Source organism: Pipistrellus hanaki, assembly GCF_964339955.1.
Source record: "Pipistrellus hanaki genome assembly, chromosome: 6".
In the NCBI taxonomy this organism is placed as follows: Eukaryota; Metazoa; Chordata; class Mammalia; order Chiroptera; family Vespertilionidae; genus Pipistrellus; species Pipistrellus hanaki.
The window spans coordinates 18,362,059-18,379,996 of record NC_140508.1 but is presented as its reverse complement, the minus strand read 5'-3'; the positions used below and the strand labels follow the sequence as shown (position 1 = coordinate 18,379,996).

At 45.1% G+C, this 17,938-nt stretch overlaps 1 protein-coding gene across 4 annotated transcripts in view; it reads left to right on the top strand.

Moving 5' to 3' along the window:
• The window catches only part of RIN2 (Ras and Rab interactor 2), a 201,955-nt gene that overhangs the window by 130,512 nt on the left and 53,505 nt on the right, over positions 1-17,938 (top strand). For 2 of the 4 annotated variants that reach the window (XM_084887024.1, XM_084887025.1), the window contains exon 4: positions 6,014-6,114. In XM_084887024.1, the coding sequence (XP_084743150.1) occupies positions 6,014-6,114 (101 nt within the window). Of the gene's footprint in view, positions 1-6,013; positions 6,115-6,144; positions 6,244-6,381; positions 6,507-17,938 lie in introns of those variants that run through there. The other 2 variants (XM_084887026.1, XM_084887027.1) reach the window with 2 other exon arrangements.

The following is a 17,938-nucleotide window of genomic DNA, read 5'->3' as shown; positions in this document are numbered from 1 at the left end:
TCTGTTTTTCAGTGGGAATGTATTCATGTGTCTATGTTTGTGAATATAATTAAATTCTTTAAATATACATGCCAACACCCATAGGAGATGGAACATAGTTCCAAAACAAAAGGGCACAGTTCCGAGATCCTTCGGCATCATTCCCCAGACACTCCTCTACAAGGAAAGGGAGGAAGTCTCCATTACTTTTTTGTTTCCATGGTGACAGTTTGAAAGTTTGTAAGAAGCCCATTATTTTCCAGACTGCTTCAGACAAACCCCAGGGGGGTGTACCCAGCAATCCATGCAGCTCCTCTACCTCAGCGGAAGCAGACGACAGGAGAGGGAATTGGTTGGCCATGTGGTTTCCATGACTGAGAGGTGGGTCCAGTTCCACAGAGCTGATGGGACTGGAGAGGCCATGCTGATGCACTTGGGAAATAGAAACCCCATAGCTGAAAGCCAGCACTTGACTTTTCCCACACCCTCTTTTCAAGTCTTCCTCTATCAGTATCAGCTACACAGCCCTTTCCAGACAACTGATAACATTCCTGAGTTAGCCTTGGAATTCCAAGTATTGTATCTCAACTTGCTCTAAAAGCACTTTTCTCATTTCATTTTTACACGACCTTCAAGATAATTTTTCTCCTTTTATCTAACCCTAAAAGAAAGAAAAGATTTGGAGTCCCTCCCTCTCCTTCCCTCCAACCTCGCTTGCAAACAGGGACTGCAGATGGCGACTTGTCTCCCTCATGGTCCAGCCAGGCAGATCTCAAGGTTAGAGATTTCTGCGCAGACAGAGAAGATTGGGCTCCACAAGCACTGGTCTTTTGTAGGACAGGTCTGCTGCGGAGGCTGAAATGGCCTCTCTCCAGGTTGGGAGGGGTATAGGCCCTTTTTAAGTATCTTTTACCTTTATGGACTATTTCATAGAAATAATCACCATTAATATAAAGAGAGAATTTAAGTAGGAAGAGGATTGAGGAGCATGCAGGAACTTGTTACAAAGTGTTTAATCTCATCTTCCTTTGTAATCCTCCAGCATCCCTTGCCCCCAGAGTCAGCCAACAGGAGGCCTTAAGGATGTTTGAGGGCAGGTCTTTTTGAACCCAGAGCTGGTATGCTCACCACTACTAGCTCACGCTGCCCAACTACCAGGTAGCTGCTGCAAGCTAGACTGCCTGTAAACACTACAAGGCTTGAAGTGCTGCCCCTCAGGTGAGGTTCCTGCCTCTTGGAAATTTACCTAGAGTGATTACAAAATGGTGCAAATCAGGGTAGGTATCTGTACAAGGCTGGAGTATAGCAGACTGAGGCCTGGGTGTGACCTCAGAGGACCAAGAAAGAACCTGGAGCTTCCAGAATTCTGCCCCAGGCCTGGATGCCAGTTTGCATGGAAACCACCCAGGGGAGCACTCCAGGCTTCCTGTGTCTCACAGAGGCTTACGTGTTAGGGGGCCTAAGGCACTGGGTTTCCGAGTAGAAAGAGGGAGGGGACCCAGGGACTCAACCCCTGGCCTGCCTTCTTCAGGCTCCCTCTCCCTGGCCTCTTCCCCCTCGAATGGCCCAGACCTTCACTTCCTCCCAGCAACACCCTCCCCCCAAATCCCGCCCCTCCTCCCCACAGCTTTGGGTTCAAAAAGACCTGCCCTGGAATACCCTCGTGGCCTCCTGTTGGCTGACTCTAGCTAGAGGCAAAGCGTGTTGGAGGGTTACAAGGAAGATGAGATTAAAACACTTTGTAACAAGTTCCTAAATGCTCCCAAATCCTCTTCCTGTTTAAATTCTCCCTTTTTATTAATGGTGATCATTGCTATGAAATGGAGAGGCCATTTCATCCCCAGCCACAGAGCTGGACCTAACAAACACAGGTAGGTCCCGGCTTTATCAGTGCGGATCTGCTCTGCCCTGTGTGCTGTCTCTTGGATTGAAGCCTCAGGACACGGCTTGTGGAGTTTTCTGGAAATCACACAAATGTTGCCTTTTGTTATAAGAACCACTGTCTCACCAACTTAATTTCCTGGAAATGGGTGTCCTATCTCATTCTCTGATTAAACTGAGCAACAGCCGCTTGCCTCTGCTGCCGCCTCCCCAGATGCCCGCACAGCCTTGGCAGCAAAACAGGGCTGTGGAAGCAGCGCTTGCTCCCCGGCGTGGCAGGTGCTTAGGCAGCCCTTCCTCTCCTTGTAGGAACTCTGGACAAGGACAGGGATGTGCTGGGGTTTTGGATTGTGTTCGTGGACCTTGAGAAACTTCCGTTAGCAGCATCAACTGCAGTAAAGCACTTCCATTGACACTTCTGTTGGCTTTGTGCATCCTGATAAAGACACCTACCAAAAAGGACTCCTGGTGGCTAACTTCTCAATTTAAAAAAAGAAGGGGAAAAAAAACAAAAAACTAAAAAAAAGAGCCTAGCAACCATTTTAAACAGGGGCCTCCGTGTTCACATAAACCACACTTTAGAGACAGGCCTGCACTGAACTACCTGATTCCTTCACTGAACTACCTGCTTGTACTCTGTTCCTCTCCCCTAAGCCAACCCTTATAAAAATGAATTTCTGGAATTGTGTTTTACCCACCTGGACTGAGACTTTCCCCACAGAATCAGAGTTGTGCAGCTATACCTACGTTAGCATCTTAAGCAACCAATCAGAACAGCTCCATTCTGGCCAATCAGGACAATTCTTTTTGGACCAATCAAACTGCAAGGATTTGGAGCCCTCATTTGCATGTTTTTGATACTAGGAACCATTGGGGGGTTTTACGTAGGAGGATGGCATTTTACTTTTTTTATGACCTGTAAAGAGCGCCTTGCCTGCTGGCTAGAGATATTTGTAAGGGCAAGAGGACAAATAGCAAGACCAGCGAGGAGGCAACTGCAGTGATCCCAGCAAGAGATGATGGTGGCTTGGACCAAGGTCGAGGGAGCGGCAGTGGAAGTGGAAAGAAGGGGGGAAACTCAGGAACAGTATGACATAGAAATCGAATTGAAAGATGGGGGAAAAAATGGGGAAGGATTAGACTTGAGAAGGAAATCTAATTGGGCAGTGGGCAGGTTAAGTTTTAATGGAGTTGTACTAGCCATCAATTAAATGTGTTAAGTGGCTTTTGACATTCACGATGGAGCTATTTATACATTTAGAAGCCACTGGCCTACGTGTCAGTATTTCAAAGTCCTTTGTCAGGAGAGATTATCTAAGGGGAGAGTGTAGATGAAGAAGGTGTCCCCACAAGTAACTCTGTGCATTCCCAACACCTAGAGGTCAGAAGGAAGCCCTCTCTGTTCTCCATGTTTGGTCCATCCCCTTTGTGTGTGACTGGGTGAGCGCTGTGGGTGAGTTTCTAGAAGCACTGGGCTTTACAAGAGAAAATGACCAGGAGATCTCATTTGACACACATCCCAGTGGCAAAATTTTAAAAGTCTGATAATATTGGATAATATGGAAAAATAGGAACTCATATGCTGCTGGGGAGTACTGCTCACAGAGTCACTTTGGAGAGGAGTTTGCAGTATCTTGTTGAGCTGGAGATACACAGACCTCCTGGTTACACAGGGTGCAGGAAGACCTTTATGAGAATATTTGCTGCCCACTACTTTTAAGAAAACCAAAGTATAAGCACCTATTGGTCCATCGATAGAAGAATGGGTAAACTGAGGTATAGAATACTATACAGCAGTTAAAATTAATGAACCAGAGTGTTAACGAAAAAAAACATCCAGTGTAAGAAAAAGTCTTGTTAGAGTTTAGTTGAGTCAAGCTGATGACAATTGCCGGGAGGAAAAATCTCAATGGATTGAGAAAATATTCGGGAGAATGGCAGTTCTACAGCTTATTTTATACATTAGAATCAAAAGAGGAGATGTAAAGGGTGTGTGTGTATGAAATCCATTGGTGGTAGATTACGGAGGCAGGAACAAACAGAGTGGGGACATCTCTGAGCTTGGATTAAAAAGTAAAAGGAAGAGACACATACTTATTTTACATTATGTCAAGTGGCTTTTCACATTCATGATGGAGCTATTTCGGTGGATACAGGATAGTTAACATTCATAGCACACAGAGATGGTATGTGAGCCACAAGATAATATGGTTTCACCCTCTGGTGCAAGCAGTTGTGCCTGCAGGGGTCTAAATACTTCAAAGATATGTTATCTTAGATGCCCAAAGACAACAGACAATTTTAAAGATAAGGACTGACCTTAATAAACAAAGCCGTAGCCTAGGATTACCCACTATGACCCATTGTTAGGGATTTTTATTTCAGACGACTCTCAGTGGAAAATCACAGGTAACACCACTTGGTTTCTGGATTTGTAAGGCCCACCATGGGGCCTTCACTGAACTTGTCAGGTTTAGAATGTGGCCCCTGTTTTGTCCACAATAGCTATATGCATCAAGACATATATAAATATAAAAATTCAAAAGTCTTCGTTAAAAATAAAGACAATAGCCAAGATACGGAAGCAACACAAGTGCCCATGAATAGTTGAGTAATAAAAAAGCTATTTTATATATATATATATATATATATATATATATATATATATATATAGGTATACAGTAGTTCGTTCCTATAGCATCACCCTATTCTTTTTTCATTCTGGAACTTCTTTTTTTAAATATATTTTTATTGATTTCATAGAGAGAAAAGAAGGGGGAGAGACAGAAACCATCAATGATGAAAAAGATAGAAACATCAATGATGAGAGAGAATCATTGATTGGCTGCCTCCTGCATGCCCCACAACCCAGGCATGTGCCCTCACCTGTAATCAAACCATGACCTCCTGGTTCATAGGTCAATGCTAAACCACTGAACCACACCAGCTGGGCTCATTCTGGAACTTCTTATTGCTAAGTGCTATGGTCTGTGTTCTACCAGGATATCATCTCCATGATAATTGTCAACCTTACTCTATACTGGTAGTGCCTGGCAAGAAGTGGGTGGCCACAGAATCCAGTTGAATTAGTGAATGAATTGATGGTGTCAGCAATCTAGAATAGCCTAGGGACAGGTCATCAAATGAAATTTCTGCCAGCATCTGGGTGGGATAAAAGCTGCTGGAGGCAATACAACACGTCTTTAGCTAGAGTCGTGATTCTCAAATTTTTAATCCCAGGACTACTTCACACTGTTAAAAATGATGGAGGACTTCAAAGCCCCTGTGTTCATGTGGACTTATCTACAGATATTTGCTGTATTCGAAAGTAAATGAAGAAAACACTAAGATGTTTATTTTAAAAATAAGCAATTACATGTTGACATCAGTAACATTTTATAACATTTTTAAAAAATCGTGAGCAGGGGCACACTTTCAGAGCCGCTCTACACATACAGCGCCTAATTATAACCAGGAAAGAGTCTGCTGAAGGAGTGGATGTATGTGGGCTCAGGAATTCAGACCAAACTTTAGGGACAGATGTAGCCCTTGCCCAGCATGTGGGTAGAGGACATAAGACCACACCTTTCCCCTTCCATTCTCCTCATGGTTCACCCACCCACTCACCCACTCACACACTTCCAGCCCATGCTGCCTTCTCTTCCCTTTTCCCTAACAGTTTTCTCTGACCAGAAAAAATAAATAAATAAAGTGAGAAATAAGTTTAGTGTCATTGGGAATTGGTTTGCAAGATGTGTGTATGTCTTTAAAATATGCTTATTTCTGTAGCCAGGATGATGACTGTGTAAGTTTTAATCCCGGGAATTCACCTTGACAGGATGAGTGTCGAGGCCTGATTTGACCAGGATTTGTTTATACCTTTTTGTGTTCTCGTTGGGAAACCAAGCTGAGCGTCATATTATTCTTCTTAGGGCAGTACCGAAACCAAAGTCCTTCCTCTTTCTAAGAAGAAGCTGCTCCCTCCCTTTTTATTTCTTTCCTCTGAGTAGAGGAAATTCATGGTTTAAAAAAAGGGGGGGAGGGGTTGGCATCTGTATCCTCCTACCTACTGGAGTGTCTGCAGCTCCCCAGGCCCTGGGCACGCCTCTTCACTTCCACTTCCTGACGTCACGCTATTTTTGTCTTTGAATAGCTTATTGACACCATCGCCTCACAGATCGGAGAACTGAAGCGGGAGATGGTGCAGACGGATGTCAGCCTGGAAAATGGCCTGGGACCCACCGAAGCCCACAGGTGACAGAGGCGATATGGCGAGGCGGGAGCTAAGTGGACCCTCTTCGTGTTGAGGATTGCCGTGTCCGAGGCTCCTCCAGTTTGGGAACTGGGAATGTGGTGGCGACTCCCAATGAAACCCTGGAGGAGGTGGGAGTGGCCTAGGCACCAGTTGTCTGCTTGTTTATTTTAATCCCTGCGAAGGCACTTGAACTCTGCAACCTTTCCCTTCCTCCTGGCACCAGAACCCGGAAACCTAAAACTCTATCTGCCACATCCACCTACTCACAGTGATGGAAACAATAACGCAGCAGGATCCTCCACGCGCCAAATAGAGCTCAGTGTAGCCTGTGTCAGTCTCCCGGAGGCTTAAAGGGGAGCGCTCAGAGGATGGACTCATTTTGCGTTCTCAGGTCAGAAAACCCCCAGCACCCACCATAGCCTTAGCCTGCAGTGCAGCCCGCTCTCTGACAGTTGGATGTGACTGTACATGACTAAGAAAGGGGAGGCAGTGGGTTGTCCTGGTTAAGCTTGGTATGCTGTGAACGTTTTTCACGGGTTGGGTCGGAGTAGGTAGTAAGATCTTTATCTGGAGAATGATCTTAAATGTAGATAAAGTAATGATCTTAGAGTAGATAAAGTAAGATCTTTATCTGGAGATGGGAGGTGCCAGATCAGGGTGGGGGTGGCAGGTTGGAGGAGCTGGTCAAGCCTTATCCAGCTCTTGGACTGTGTACTTCATTGCTAGCAAAACAGCAGAGTATCCTGGCTGCTGAAAGGCGTGGGCATTTGGTGCTTGAGAGGCCAGATTTATGATCCGTGTGCCCCTTTTCCCAGGAAATGGGGCTGAGGCTGCCTGTGCAGGGTGAGGGTGAGCTTCATCCGGTAGGATTTGCTTGCAGGTCTTGAGACAGGCAGGAGTCGGAGTGGTACTGCAAAGACAGGCAGGGGAACCAGCTGGGTTTGGCTGTCCAGGCAAATTTCAAAGTGGCAGGACTTGTTCCCTGCCCTCGCCTGAAGGGAGAGTGGCAATCCCAGGGAGGTACTTGGCAGCTGTAAGGTGGTGCTTTAACTCCTATGTCTCTGGAGGAACTATATTCTCCCGCAGCTGTGGACATTCTGCTTTCCATTTCCTTCTCTGCAAAATGACAGGGGTAGACCAGATGGCCCCCAAGCCACTTGGAGCTGAACTAGGCATTCTATACTTTCTCTTGACTTCAATGTGAATGGCTTCAATTGGTAAATCCCCCTTTCTTCCCCCACACCCCCAACATAATCTGGACAAATACACCATGATTTCTGATTCTCTTTCCACCTCACATTCAGAGTAGTTCTGAACTCCGTGGAACTTTAGCCAGGGGATTTCTCCTCACCCTTTTCATTACTAAGCTAAAAATAAATTGCGGGGCTCCAGGCTGATGACAAAAGAGTAAAGAAGAGAGAGTTCATAGCACTGATTTCCCCACATCCTGGAAACAGTTCTACAAGATGGACCCCAAACTCTGCAGAGAACAGACAGGACCCTTCTTGTGTATAAGCCACGGAGATGCTAGGCCTGCTGGAGGGAGTGATAATGTGGTAAGGGCTGGCAACAGCTGGGTCTCTGACTGCAGTGGGTATTGAAGTGGGAGAGCTGGGCTACATTTAATCTTTAACATCGTTTCTAGTCTTTTTCTTTTTAAATTGAAGAGTGACTGTAACTTTATTTTATCAGGTTAATATGTATTCTTGAATGCTGTATTGATTAACACTGGATTTATGAAACTTCAGAGGCATTTTACTTGGCACTGTCTTTGATGGGAAAGAAAGAAAAAAGGCAAGATTGTCTTGATTTAACAATGCACGTGGTGTTGACCTCGTGCCAGTCACTGTTCTCAATGCATTTCCACTGGAACTCATTGAAGCTCCTAACTGCACTGTGAGGTTGAGCTCCACTAGGACCCTCTTTCCGCTGATAGGAGACCCGTATTTTGTGGTAAAAGTCTGACTAATAAGGCTGTGGCTCCTGTGCTGGTGTCTCTCGCTGAGTTTTAGAAGCGTGGAGTGGTGACTTTGCTATTAATTCCTCCATTTTGCCAATGACAGGAGGGACGGATAACACAGAGGTAGGGGACGGAGGACATGGTGGTGTTTTCACAGTGAAGGCGGAGCAGAGCTGTGGGTGGTCACAGGGGAGCAGCAGGTCAGCACAGCCCGGAGCAGCCCAGGAGGACAGGGAAGCAGGCAGGGCCGCTTCCAGTGCAAACAGTGGAGAGAGAAGCAGCAGTCGGGGTGGCCCCTCAGGACCTTAGCTGGGCGTGTTCTGGTGGCTGCACAGATGCCTGGCAGTGAGTGGCCTTTTGCAGCCTCATGGTTGGTGAGTGTGAGCTGTGATATGACCTCACCCACTCCACCCACCATCACCAGGAAGTGTTTGTGGTTCCCTAGTTTGTTGAAAGCCGGATTAAGTGTCAGGCCGGTGCCCTCGGTTAGAAGTCGCTGTTCCCCACCCTGCACTGGCTCTTCGTTGCTTTTTCCTGGTTCAGAGTGAGAGGAGCTTGAGATCTGAAACCTCTTCTTGTGTTATGAACCCCTTCTCAGATTAATATTTTGAATGCATAAAAACAAAATATGTGAGTGGACGAGGGGAAAACAATTATAGTGGAATACAATGATTAGAATGTAAAAACGCATGATTTCATAGCATTGGTACTTCTTTACTAATACATCAAATGGTGAGGTCTGGCGGTGGGCCTCCGAACTGCTGTCCTCTGGAAGCAGAGGAGAGAATAAGCAATACTTCTGCGCCGACCATGGAAACATCTAGAGTTTTGGTTGGGGGCAAAGTTTCAGCTGCTGAGGTTTCTCTGCCTGCATTCAAAATGGGAGAGAGTGCATTTCCAAACCAGGTTAGCGAGAGTGCACCAGTCCCTTTTCTCCACCCAAGAGTCAGTTCCCACTTCGCAGCCCACTTCACCTCCTGGCATCGTCTGACACGGTAGACCCACCCTGCCTGCCTGGGACACTTGCTTGGCTTGGCTTCTGGGATGTCATGAGCCCTGGTTTCTCTCTCCTCAAGGCTCCTGGCTGGCTCCTTCTTATCTTCTTTACTCCCTAGCCCTGGAGCACCCAGAGCTCACTTCTTGAGCCTCTTCTCTTCACACATCTCCTCCTCTCTCCCTCCCCCACTGCCCTCGAGGAAGACACGGAAGCATCTCTGTGCCTCGGTGAAATGAGGATAATGATAGAACGTGACCTCAGAGTTGTTAGGAAGATTAAGTGAATGCTTAGCTGTGAAAGACTTCACCGGTGCCGGCATGCATGGCTCACGGAAAGACACCTGTCATTTCCTCGGTAATTTCAGCCAGGCCTGCGGCTTGAATACGTCTGTGTATTGGTGATTCCCGACTTGCATCCCTAGGCCCGTTCTCTCTTGGAATCCGGATGTTTGCATCCAGCTTCCCATTCAGCCTGACCTTCAGCAGCTCAAACTTAAAAGACCAAGGCCGAACCCTTGGTTTCCCTTCACAAACCTGCTTCTTCCCGGGTCTTCCTATCCCAGTGACCATGCCTTCGGGTGCTTGGGCCCTCCTTCATCCCTGGTGCCTCTCCTGCTTTCCTGATGTCCTCCCATCCACCTCTAAATCCTGGCATCTCTACCTTTAACCTGGATCCAGGATCGGACCACTTTTCACCAGCACCACCACAGTAGAACCCTGCCTGTTGTCTCTCCATTTACCTCTTCCACCTTCTCTGGGTGGTTAGCTAAACAGCATAGAAAATGATCAGACTTCCGTTCATTTAAACCCAAGTCATGTCACTCCTGCTCAAAGCCCTTCAGTGGTTTTTCACTGAAAACCAAAATCCCCACCATGGCCTTCGGGTCCCTACAGGAGGTGACCCACAACCCCTCACCATCTCTTCTCCTACCATCTCTTCCCCTTCAGCCCCCTCAGCGCTCTGCTCCAGCCCCTCCAGCTTCTTGCTGAGCAGCCTTTGTGCTTGCTGTTCCCTCTGCCTAGAATGTCCTTCCTCCGGGAAGCATCCATCCTTGGACTCTGCCTTTCTTTGCCGACTTAGCTGGCTTTATTTTTCTTTCTAGAACTTGTGCAGATATGAAATATATTTGTGTAATTGTACATTTTCTGCCTCCGAGCACTGGAAGGTGGGCGTTTTGACAGCGGGGGCTTGGTCTATGTGTGGTGCTGTTTTTTCCAGTGCCTAGAATCGTGTCTGTCATGAAGCATCCATGCAGCGTCCATTGACCTGACGAGTGAAAGGTGCTAGCCCTTTGGACCTTCTAAAGGTATTGGAGCATCAGAAGCCTCTTGTATAAACAAGACTTCACCCTTGTAAAGCAATTAGAGGGTCCCAGCCAGTGCATAAAAAATAAAAAGTTGGAAATGTGTGGCAGGCCCTAAGTATCCTCCCTAGAAAAGAAGAGGGACCAGCACTTCTTTCCCCTACACTCAAGCCCCACGGCCTCATCAGTCCAAGAATGGAAAAGAGGAAAAGATGTGTTCTGCTGGCTAACACTGATGAGACACAGATACTATGCAAGAAGACAAAAATGCAAAATGATTTTTGTATCAATGGCTTTAACTTGCTTCTTAATGATCTCATTTACACTCTCCAAAACCTTTAGAAGAGTAAAAATGGATATAAATCAACAAAGAAAAGTCACTTTTTATTTGACGCAGAAAAGAATAATTTGAAGTGACATTAAATTCTGTATTCAAAGTCACTGAAGTGGAGGATATATATATATATATATATATATATATATATATATATATATATTTTTTTTTTTTTTTTTAATATGGAAAACTATTGGATGGATGCAGGTGTATTCTGAGCTTAAAAGTTTAAGTTCCAAAAATAATTGTATCAGATTTAGAGGCACATATATTTCTTCGTTATGATGCAGCTAATGGCCTTGGCCAAACCAATTCATGGCATGGTGACTATCTCTGCATATAATATTTCTGCATATTGAACAAAGTAAAGCAAGCAAATCTAAAAGATCGGAAGAAATTCACTGATTATTGTTTGTTTTGCTATGAGCTTATGATCTAAGATTCATAAGTAGAAACATAAATAATAGAAGCACATATATATTTGTACTTTCCTCATACTTTCTAGGTTATTTTCTCTTTTCATCTCCTTCTCCCCCCTCTCCATCCCCCACCCTTGGATAATGCGTTGTATAAAGTTACGGTTTCCATAAATATGAACCAGCAAACTGGCTGCTAGCTCAGAATTTCCATGACTTTAGCCTGGCACTTAGACATGTGAAAACTGTAAAACGATGTGCTGCTAAAACTGGAAAGCCCCCACCCCTGAGTCCCACAGCACCAAGATAAGTACTTGAATCACAACATAGAAATACCTACCTTCATTCATCATGGTTTCCAGGCATTAAAAAGATACACACCCAGGCAAAGAAATAAGAGAGCAAGCAAACAATCAACAGTGGTTCTGTCCCAGGTGTGGGTTCATGGTCATATTTAGTTTTATATTTTCGCATTGTTCTTTTTGCACAATGTAAAGTTCTACTTTGGTGATTGAAAAAAGAAATCTTACATTTCCCTTTTTAAAAAAAACACAACAACGAACACCTTCCCTAGTATAATAGGTCTCACCAACGAAGGCGGACCAAACAGTACTTTGGAGCATTTTTGAATGGGTGACTTACTTCACATTCTTTACAGTTAATGAGTTTCATCTTCCCGAAAACCACCTCCTACCTGGAATTACCTGCTTCCTCCCCAAGGTCATACTTGTTTACAGTTCTTTCTCCCTGAGGCTGTATAAAACTCCACGCTCCCCTGTCTAGGTGTTTTTGGCAAATGGCACCCACTCAACAAATATTTTCTTTAAGTTGAACTTAATTGTTGCTGCATGGGTAACAGCAGGAGCAGAGTTAAGAGAATCTCATAGAATGCCTTGACATCATATTCCAAACACTCGTATTCTAAACACCCCTGGTGGCTTGAAATCAGGAAACACCTTCAGGGAAATGGATCCAGCTAGTCCTAGCAGAACACCTTCAGTGGGCATCATAGGGAAAATGTCTTATTGCAAAACTGTTTCCGCCACATAACCTCCTCTGGTTTGAACAAAGCTATGCCCACCCCCTCCCCACTAACGGAAAGAGCAGCCATGTCTGCGGTGTTACTTGGGTGTTTCAGATGGGTATAGATTTTCAGCTGCCTTTCCGAACACTACCCCTACCCAAGTCAAAGAGTTTCTCTATTCTGTTTCCCATCAGATAGTCTTTGAGAAAAACTATGGACAGGCAGGCACCGACACATTTCCAAGAATAATGGGAATGTACATTTACAGTTCTTAGAAGTCGATCATGTGTAAGCAGAAACAACAAACTTTGATAACACCAGACACTTTTTCTCAAGGGGGCCTAAGATGTCGCAAAATACAATTGCTATCATGTAGCAAACGATGGTGAGCCTCTCCTGACTTATTGAACCAGACTGGCGCTCACAGGAAAGGAAAATAAACCCTGACAGGTGCGACCGTCCTAGGAGAGTGGCTTGCTGTCAGATGCTGGGGGGCTTTAGGATGTGCCCATGCCTTGAGCCAGTGGCCTGTTGGCTTGTTTGCTGGTTTCTTTGCCTTGTATGTACCCTTTCCGCGTTTTTCTTTTTTCTTTTTTTTTTAATATATTTTATTGATTTTGTACAGAAAGGGAGAGAGATAGAGAGTTAGAAACATCGATGAGAGAGAGTCATCAATCAGCTGCCTCTTTCACACCCCCTACTGGGGATGTGCCCGCAACCAAGGTACATGCCCTTGACCGGAATCGAACCCTGGACCCTTCAGTCCCCAAGCCGACGCTCTATCCATTGAGCCAAACCGGTTTCGGCCCTTTCGTGTGTTTTTCTATGCATTTAAATGGTAGATCACTCATGATTCCACTGTGTGTTTGTTTGTTTTTTTCTCATCCGGGAAATCCACAGTGTATCCTAGGCTGGCTTCCCTAAGTGTTCACCGGGCGTACCCTAAGGGAGGTACACTTTACCCTTCACAGACCTTGCCTTGCTGTGTTGGTAGTTGATTCTGCCAGTAGGTATCTGCTTGGTTTGCGTGCAGGGCAGATTGAATCCAGCTATGAAATAACACCCGTGTAACCAAAGGCACATAAAGGCCAAGAATTGCAAATCCACGAGACGCTTGCCAATGTGTAAAGCCTGGTGCATGCCACTGCTTAGGCTCAAGGTCAGTGTGCCAAGATGTGGAGCCGCCTGGCTCCTCCTCCTGTTTTCGGCAGCAGGGGTGCGCAGGACAACAGGTTCTTTGTTTCATTTCTTAGTTTTACAGGAATGAATGAAGGGCCCTGCCAGTGTTGGCTCCAGATCTGTCCTTTGCAGCCTTTGAGAGGAAGTTCATAAGAAAAGAAAAAAAAAAAAAAAAAGCCACCAAATCTTCCTCCTCTTGTAAAAATGGCAGCGCCTCCTCCCCGGAAGCAGACACACATTTTTGTTCCATTTCTGTGTTGTTCTCCCTTTCCAGTTCTCAGTAGATAGAACTTAAAAATCACCAAAGGTCCTCAACGTTTTTTGCAAATGCCCTGTGACTTAGTTTTAGAAATCTTTTTTAAGAAGTTGAGGCCTCCTCCCTCGGAAAGCAGCAGTCCTTAGCCACACAGGAATAAAATCTGCCATGCGAACTATGTCAGTCATTTTCCTTTTGGAATTTAAGGGGACAAAAAAGGCCCCGAGGGATTAACATATCAACTCCTGTAGGGTAGGTAAACTGCGTAAGCCAGAGGAGTGTCCCAAGCCCAGTTCTATCACCTTCTAACATTTTCACCTCGAATAGGAGTTGGACGGATGGCCTGTACCCTATCTCTCACAACGTAGGTAAATAGGCCATAGTCCTTACAAGAATATCGCCTGCCCAAGACCTCTGCCCATTGCTTTTCCCATCTTGGGTGGTGGGTAAGTTTTCTCAACTCACCTGGTAATTTCTCAGCAATAAACTGAGAAACTGGCCAGTGCCCCTTCTTTAGTCAGAATGAATTTTTATTTCCCTTCCTCTCCTAACTTAAATACTGCAGAGTAGGCGTGTAATTCAGCCTCACGGAGTCTAAAGAACTATTTTCATGATTGAATGTGATTAAGAAATTAATGGACATCAACTCCTAGGTATCTCTGAAATTGAAGGTTTTCTGGGAATTCCTTGTTTGCTGTGTGTGTATACTGTAAATGTGTTTAACAAAAATTAGAATTGGTTCCTGTGCCATAAATTTTTATCAGATGGATCTCTTCAGTATGAGCTGTGTTTTTTTTTCCCTCCATCTTTCTACATAAGAGGCCTTTTCTGTTAATATATTTCTAGAAACCACTGATCACAGACCCATCACTTCTCCTCTCCCAGTCCTAGGAGGCCCTGGAGTCAGCTTCCACCGAGCCTGGCATCTTCGCCACTGCTTGGCATTTGGCTTGTGTTTGCTTGCTTCTTCCTATATGCACAAGGATTTACTGCTCCAGGACTCCAACTTCTGTCTGGTCCTTAACTCTTAAGATGCCTCTGTGCTGGCCTCTTGTAGCTGGAATCCTGAGCTCTCCGCCGTACACGTCCCGGGCTGCACCTTCCTGCCCTGGCAGCAGGTTGAGGCAGCGTCCTGTGAAAAGGCTTTGTTAGGCTGGGCCCAGCTGAACGCTCAGCACCAGCCGAATGAGGAAGGAAGGCTCCAGAGAGGCGAGCTGAGTGGAAATTTCAGTGTAAAAATATCAAGAGAAGTCGCCTTTCATCCTTTTTTTTTTTTTTTTTTTTTTTCCCATCTGAATGTTGAGGATGGCCAGCACCAGAGTATAGGTTGGGTCTAGATCTACCAAGGGTGGAGATGGCTCCAGCCTCAAGGGCCTGCCAGGAGCCGCCCTCAGAAAAGTTTGCCATTAAATTGACAAAACTAGCTCCAGAATTTTGTTTATAGTACAGTCTTTGTGTCCTAGAATAGAAACACCTTGCCTTGCTTCGTGTTCATGGCTTTCTAAAACGAGGAGACAATTAAAGAGACATTCTGGAAACTCTACTAAGCAGAATTTTTACTCAGAGTTCTCAAGATAGTCCAGGCTCTTAGAATCAGTTCTTTTCAGATTTTGTTTGTTTTAGTACCATATTCCCTTTTTTCCAACAAGAATCTATCTTTAGAGATGGGGAAACTGAAGCTAAATGACATGTAGTAACAGATCAAGGCCTTATAGGTATAAAGAAGCAACTGAGGCTTTGATTCAAGTCTGCCAGCAGATGCTCTTCCCATCAGCCATTGAAGATGATGAGGCTGAGGGGAGACTAAAATCGGGGGTTGACTAGATGGAAGCTATGACATGCCTTACAAAAGTTAGTTTTTTGTTTTTTTTTAAATCCTCATCTGAGGATATTCTTTTCAATTGCTTTTCAGGGAGAGAGTGGGAGGGACAGATGGAGAGGGGGAAGAGAGAAACATCTGTTAACGAAAAAACCATTGAAACCTGTAAAGAATTTTAGTGAGTTTTTTTGAGCCTTACTGTCGACATATGCCGGGAAGCAGAACCTCAACAGATTGAGATAATGCTCCGGAGAATGACAGGTTACATTTCTATATTTATACATTGCAATCAAAGGAAAGGGCCTTAGGTTAGTTACATGAAATTCATTGGTGATAGATTAGGGAGGTGGGACAAAGCGAAGTGGGGGGGGGGGGGGGGGGAACCTCTGGGATAGGGTAAAAGGTGAAATGATGGACATGAGCTTCTTTTACAGAGATGGATACAGGATACTCTAACCATAATTAACAGTTGACAATTAACTTGACAACAACAATAACAGTGAGGAATGTCTTGAGGCCATTTGTTGTGCCCTGAGGAGTAGGTGTAAAAAGGAAGTTACCAGTTACCCAGACATCTCACAGATAAGTTATCTTAGAGGCAGGAAAGCTGAGGGGCTCAGTAAAAGATCAAAGTTGATCTTTGTCAGGTGAAATATCTGGGACATGACTATCTACTATAATCTGTTAGATATTTAATTTTCAAACCACCTTTTGTGGTTATCTTAGGTCTCTGGGTTTGCAAGACTGCCACGCAGGCCTTCCCTGAGCTTGTCAGGTTAGCATGTGGCTCTTTTCTTTCACACATCGATGTGAGAGAGAGACAAACGGATTTTGACGGGTTGCCTCCCCACTGGTCCCTATCTGGGGTGGGGAGTGAACCGCAACCTAGGTATGTGACCTTGATCGGGAATCAAACCCGAGACCCTACAGTGAGTGGGCTGACACTCTAACCACTGAGAAACACCAGCCAGGGCCAAAAGTTAGTGTTTCAATGTTAATGCATTTACATGTGTAGGAACATGGTTTTAACTCCAGGTAGATGAGAACTCATCCATAACTGGCTGCTAAAGTCCTCCCCTCGTCCCCCTTGTTGCTGGTGTGGCTCCCACTTTGGATTTTTCCATAACTCACAGCTTTCCTGTCAATAGTATTTACTCCTTCCTTTTTCTGTGCTCAACCAGCTGGTGTGATCAGTTCTTTTGTTGGAATCTAAAGCTCATTGTCAATGTTGGAACAAGGTATTTGGGGACCTTGAATGGAGCACGTATCACTAATACCCTGTGTCAGTGGGCTACAGTGACAGTTCTAGGCTCAAACTCAGCATTGACTTTTATACCCAAAGCCACCCCTTGCTAGTTGACGGGATGTTGGAGAGGGGCTGTACATAAAGAAAATTCATGAGCAAAGAGGAAGGGGATGCTAAAAGTTTGGATTTGTTGTTTTGGAAGGATTTGGGTTGCTTTGTTTTCTCACCGAAGACCTTAGGATGGCTCAAGGCAGAGGGGAGAGAGGAGGGTGGCTGGGGGAACTTTTGGTAGCTGAGATGATTTTTGCCACCTATTTCCTGATAAACACAGAGACAAGAACCCTTTGTCTCCTGAGACTGAAACTGAGCCGCCAGGTGATTTTGTTGGGACCTGGTTGAAGTTAAGGCCCGAATTGAGACTATGGGCAGGAGTGCAGAAAGGAGCTAAGGGAGACCCAGGGCCACCATGTTTCTCATTGTCCACTGAGCTACTCCCCTTCTTCACTCACAGAAATGAATCTGTTGTCTGCAAAACACCTCCTCTGCAGCCCCTGCTCTTGTGCAGCAGTCATATGATCAATGCCTGTCCCGGCTAGGCCTGAATACAGCCAGGCTAGTGAGAGAGAGAAGCATATGTATATATATATATATATATATATATATATATATATAGCCTCATAAAATGGGGTGAGTGCCCCAGAGGTGTATATAAAATGGGTAAAGGAATTATCTGTGCCTGAAGTTCACCTGTAGCTACAGGAGACAGGGGAGGAGACAGGATCTGAGCTCGCTGTTGGCAGGTAGATTAGGGACCGTTATAGCAATGGACCCTCAAGAACAGCTCGAACACAGGAAAGAGGGGCTGAGCAATGGCATACAGATACATTTTTCAGGGCAATCTGCCCCGTGGAATCTAATAGGGAGGTTTGTAAACATTAATACAGGGAAAATCTTATGTTCTAATCCAAATTGTCTTATCCCAAATTTCCTCTGTTGTGTTACAATTTTTCTTTTACTCATACAGCATCTTTACTGTTAATTGCCTATTTCTTTAAACCGACTCATCGTCTACCTTTACTTTAAAAAGTAAAATTAGGCCCGGCCAGTGTGGCACAGTGGTTGAGCATCTACCTATGAACCAGGAGATCACTGTTTCATTCCCAGTCAGGGCACATGCCCCACTTGTAGGCTCGATCCCCAGTGTGGGACTGTAGGAGGCAGCCGATCAGTGATTCTCTCTCATCATAGATGTTTCTCTCTCTCTCTCTCTCTCCCTCTCTCTCTCTCTC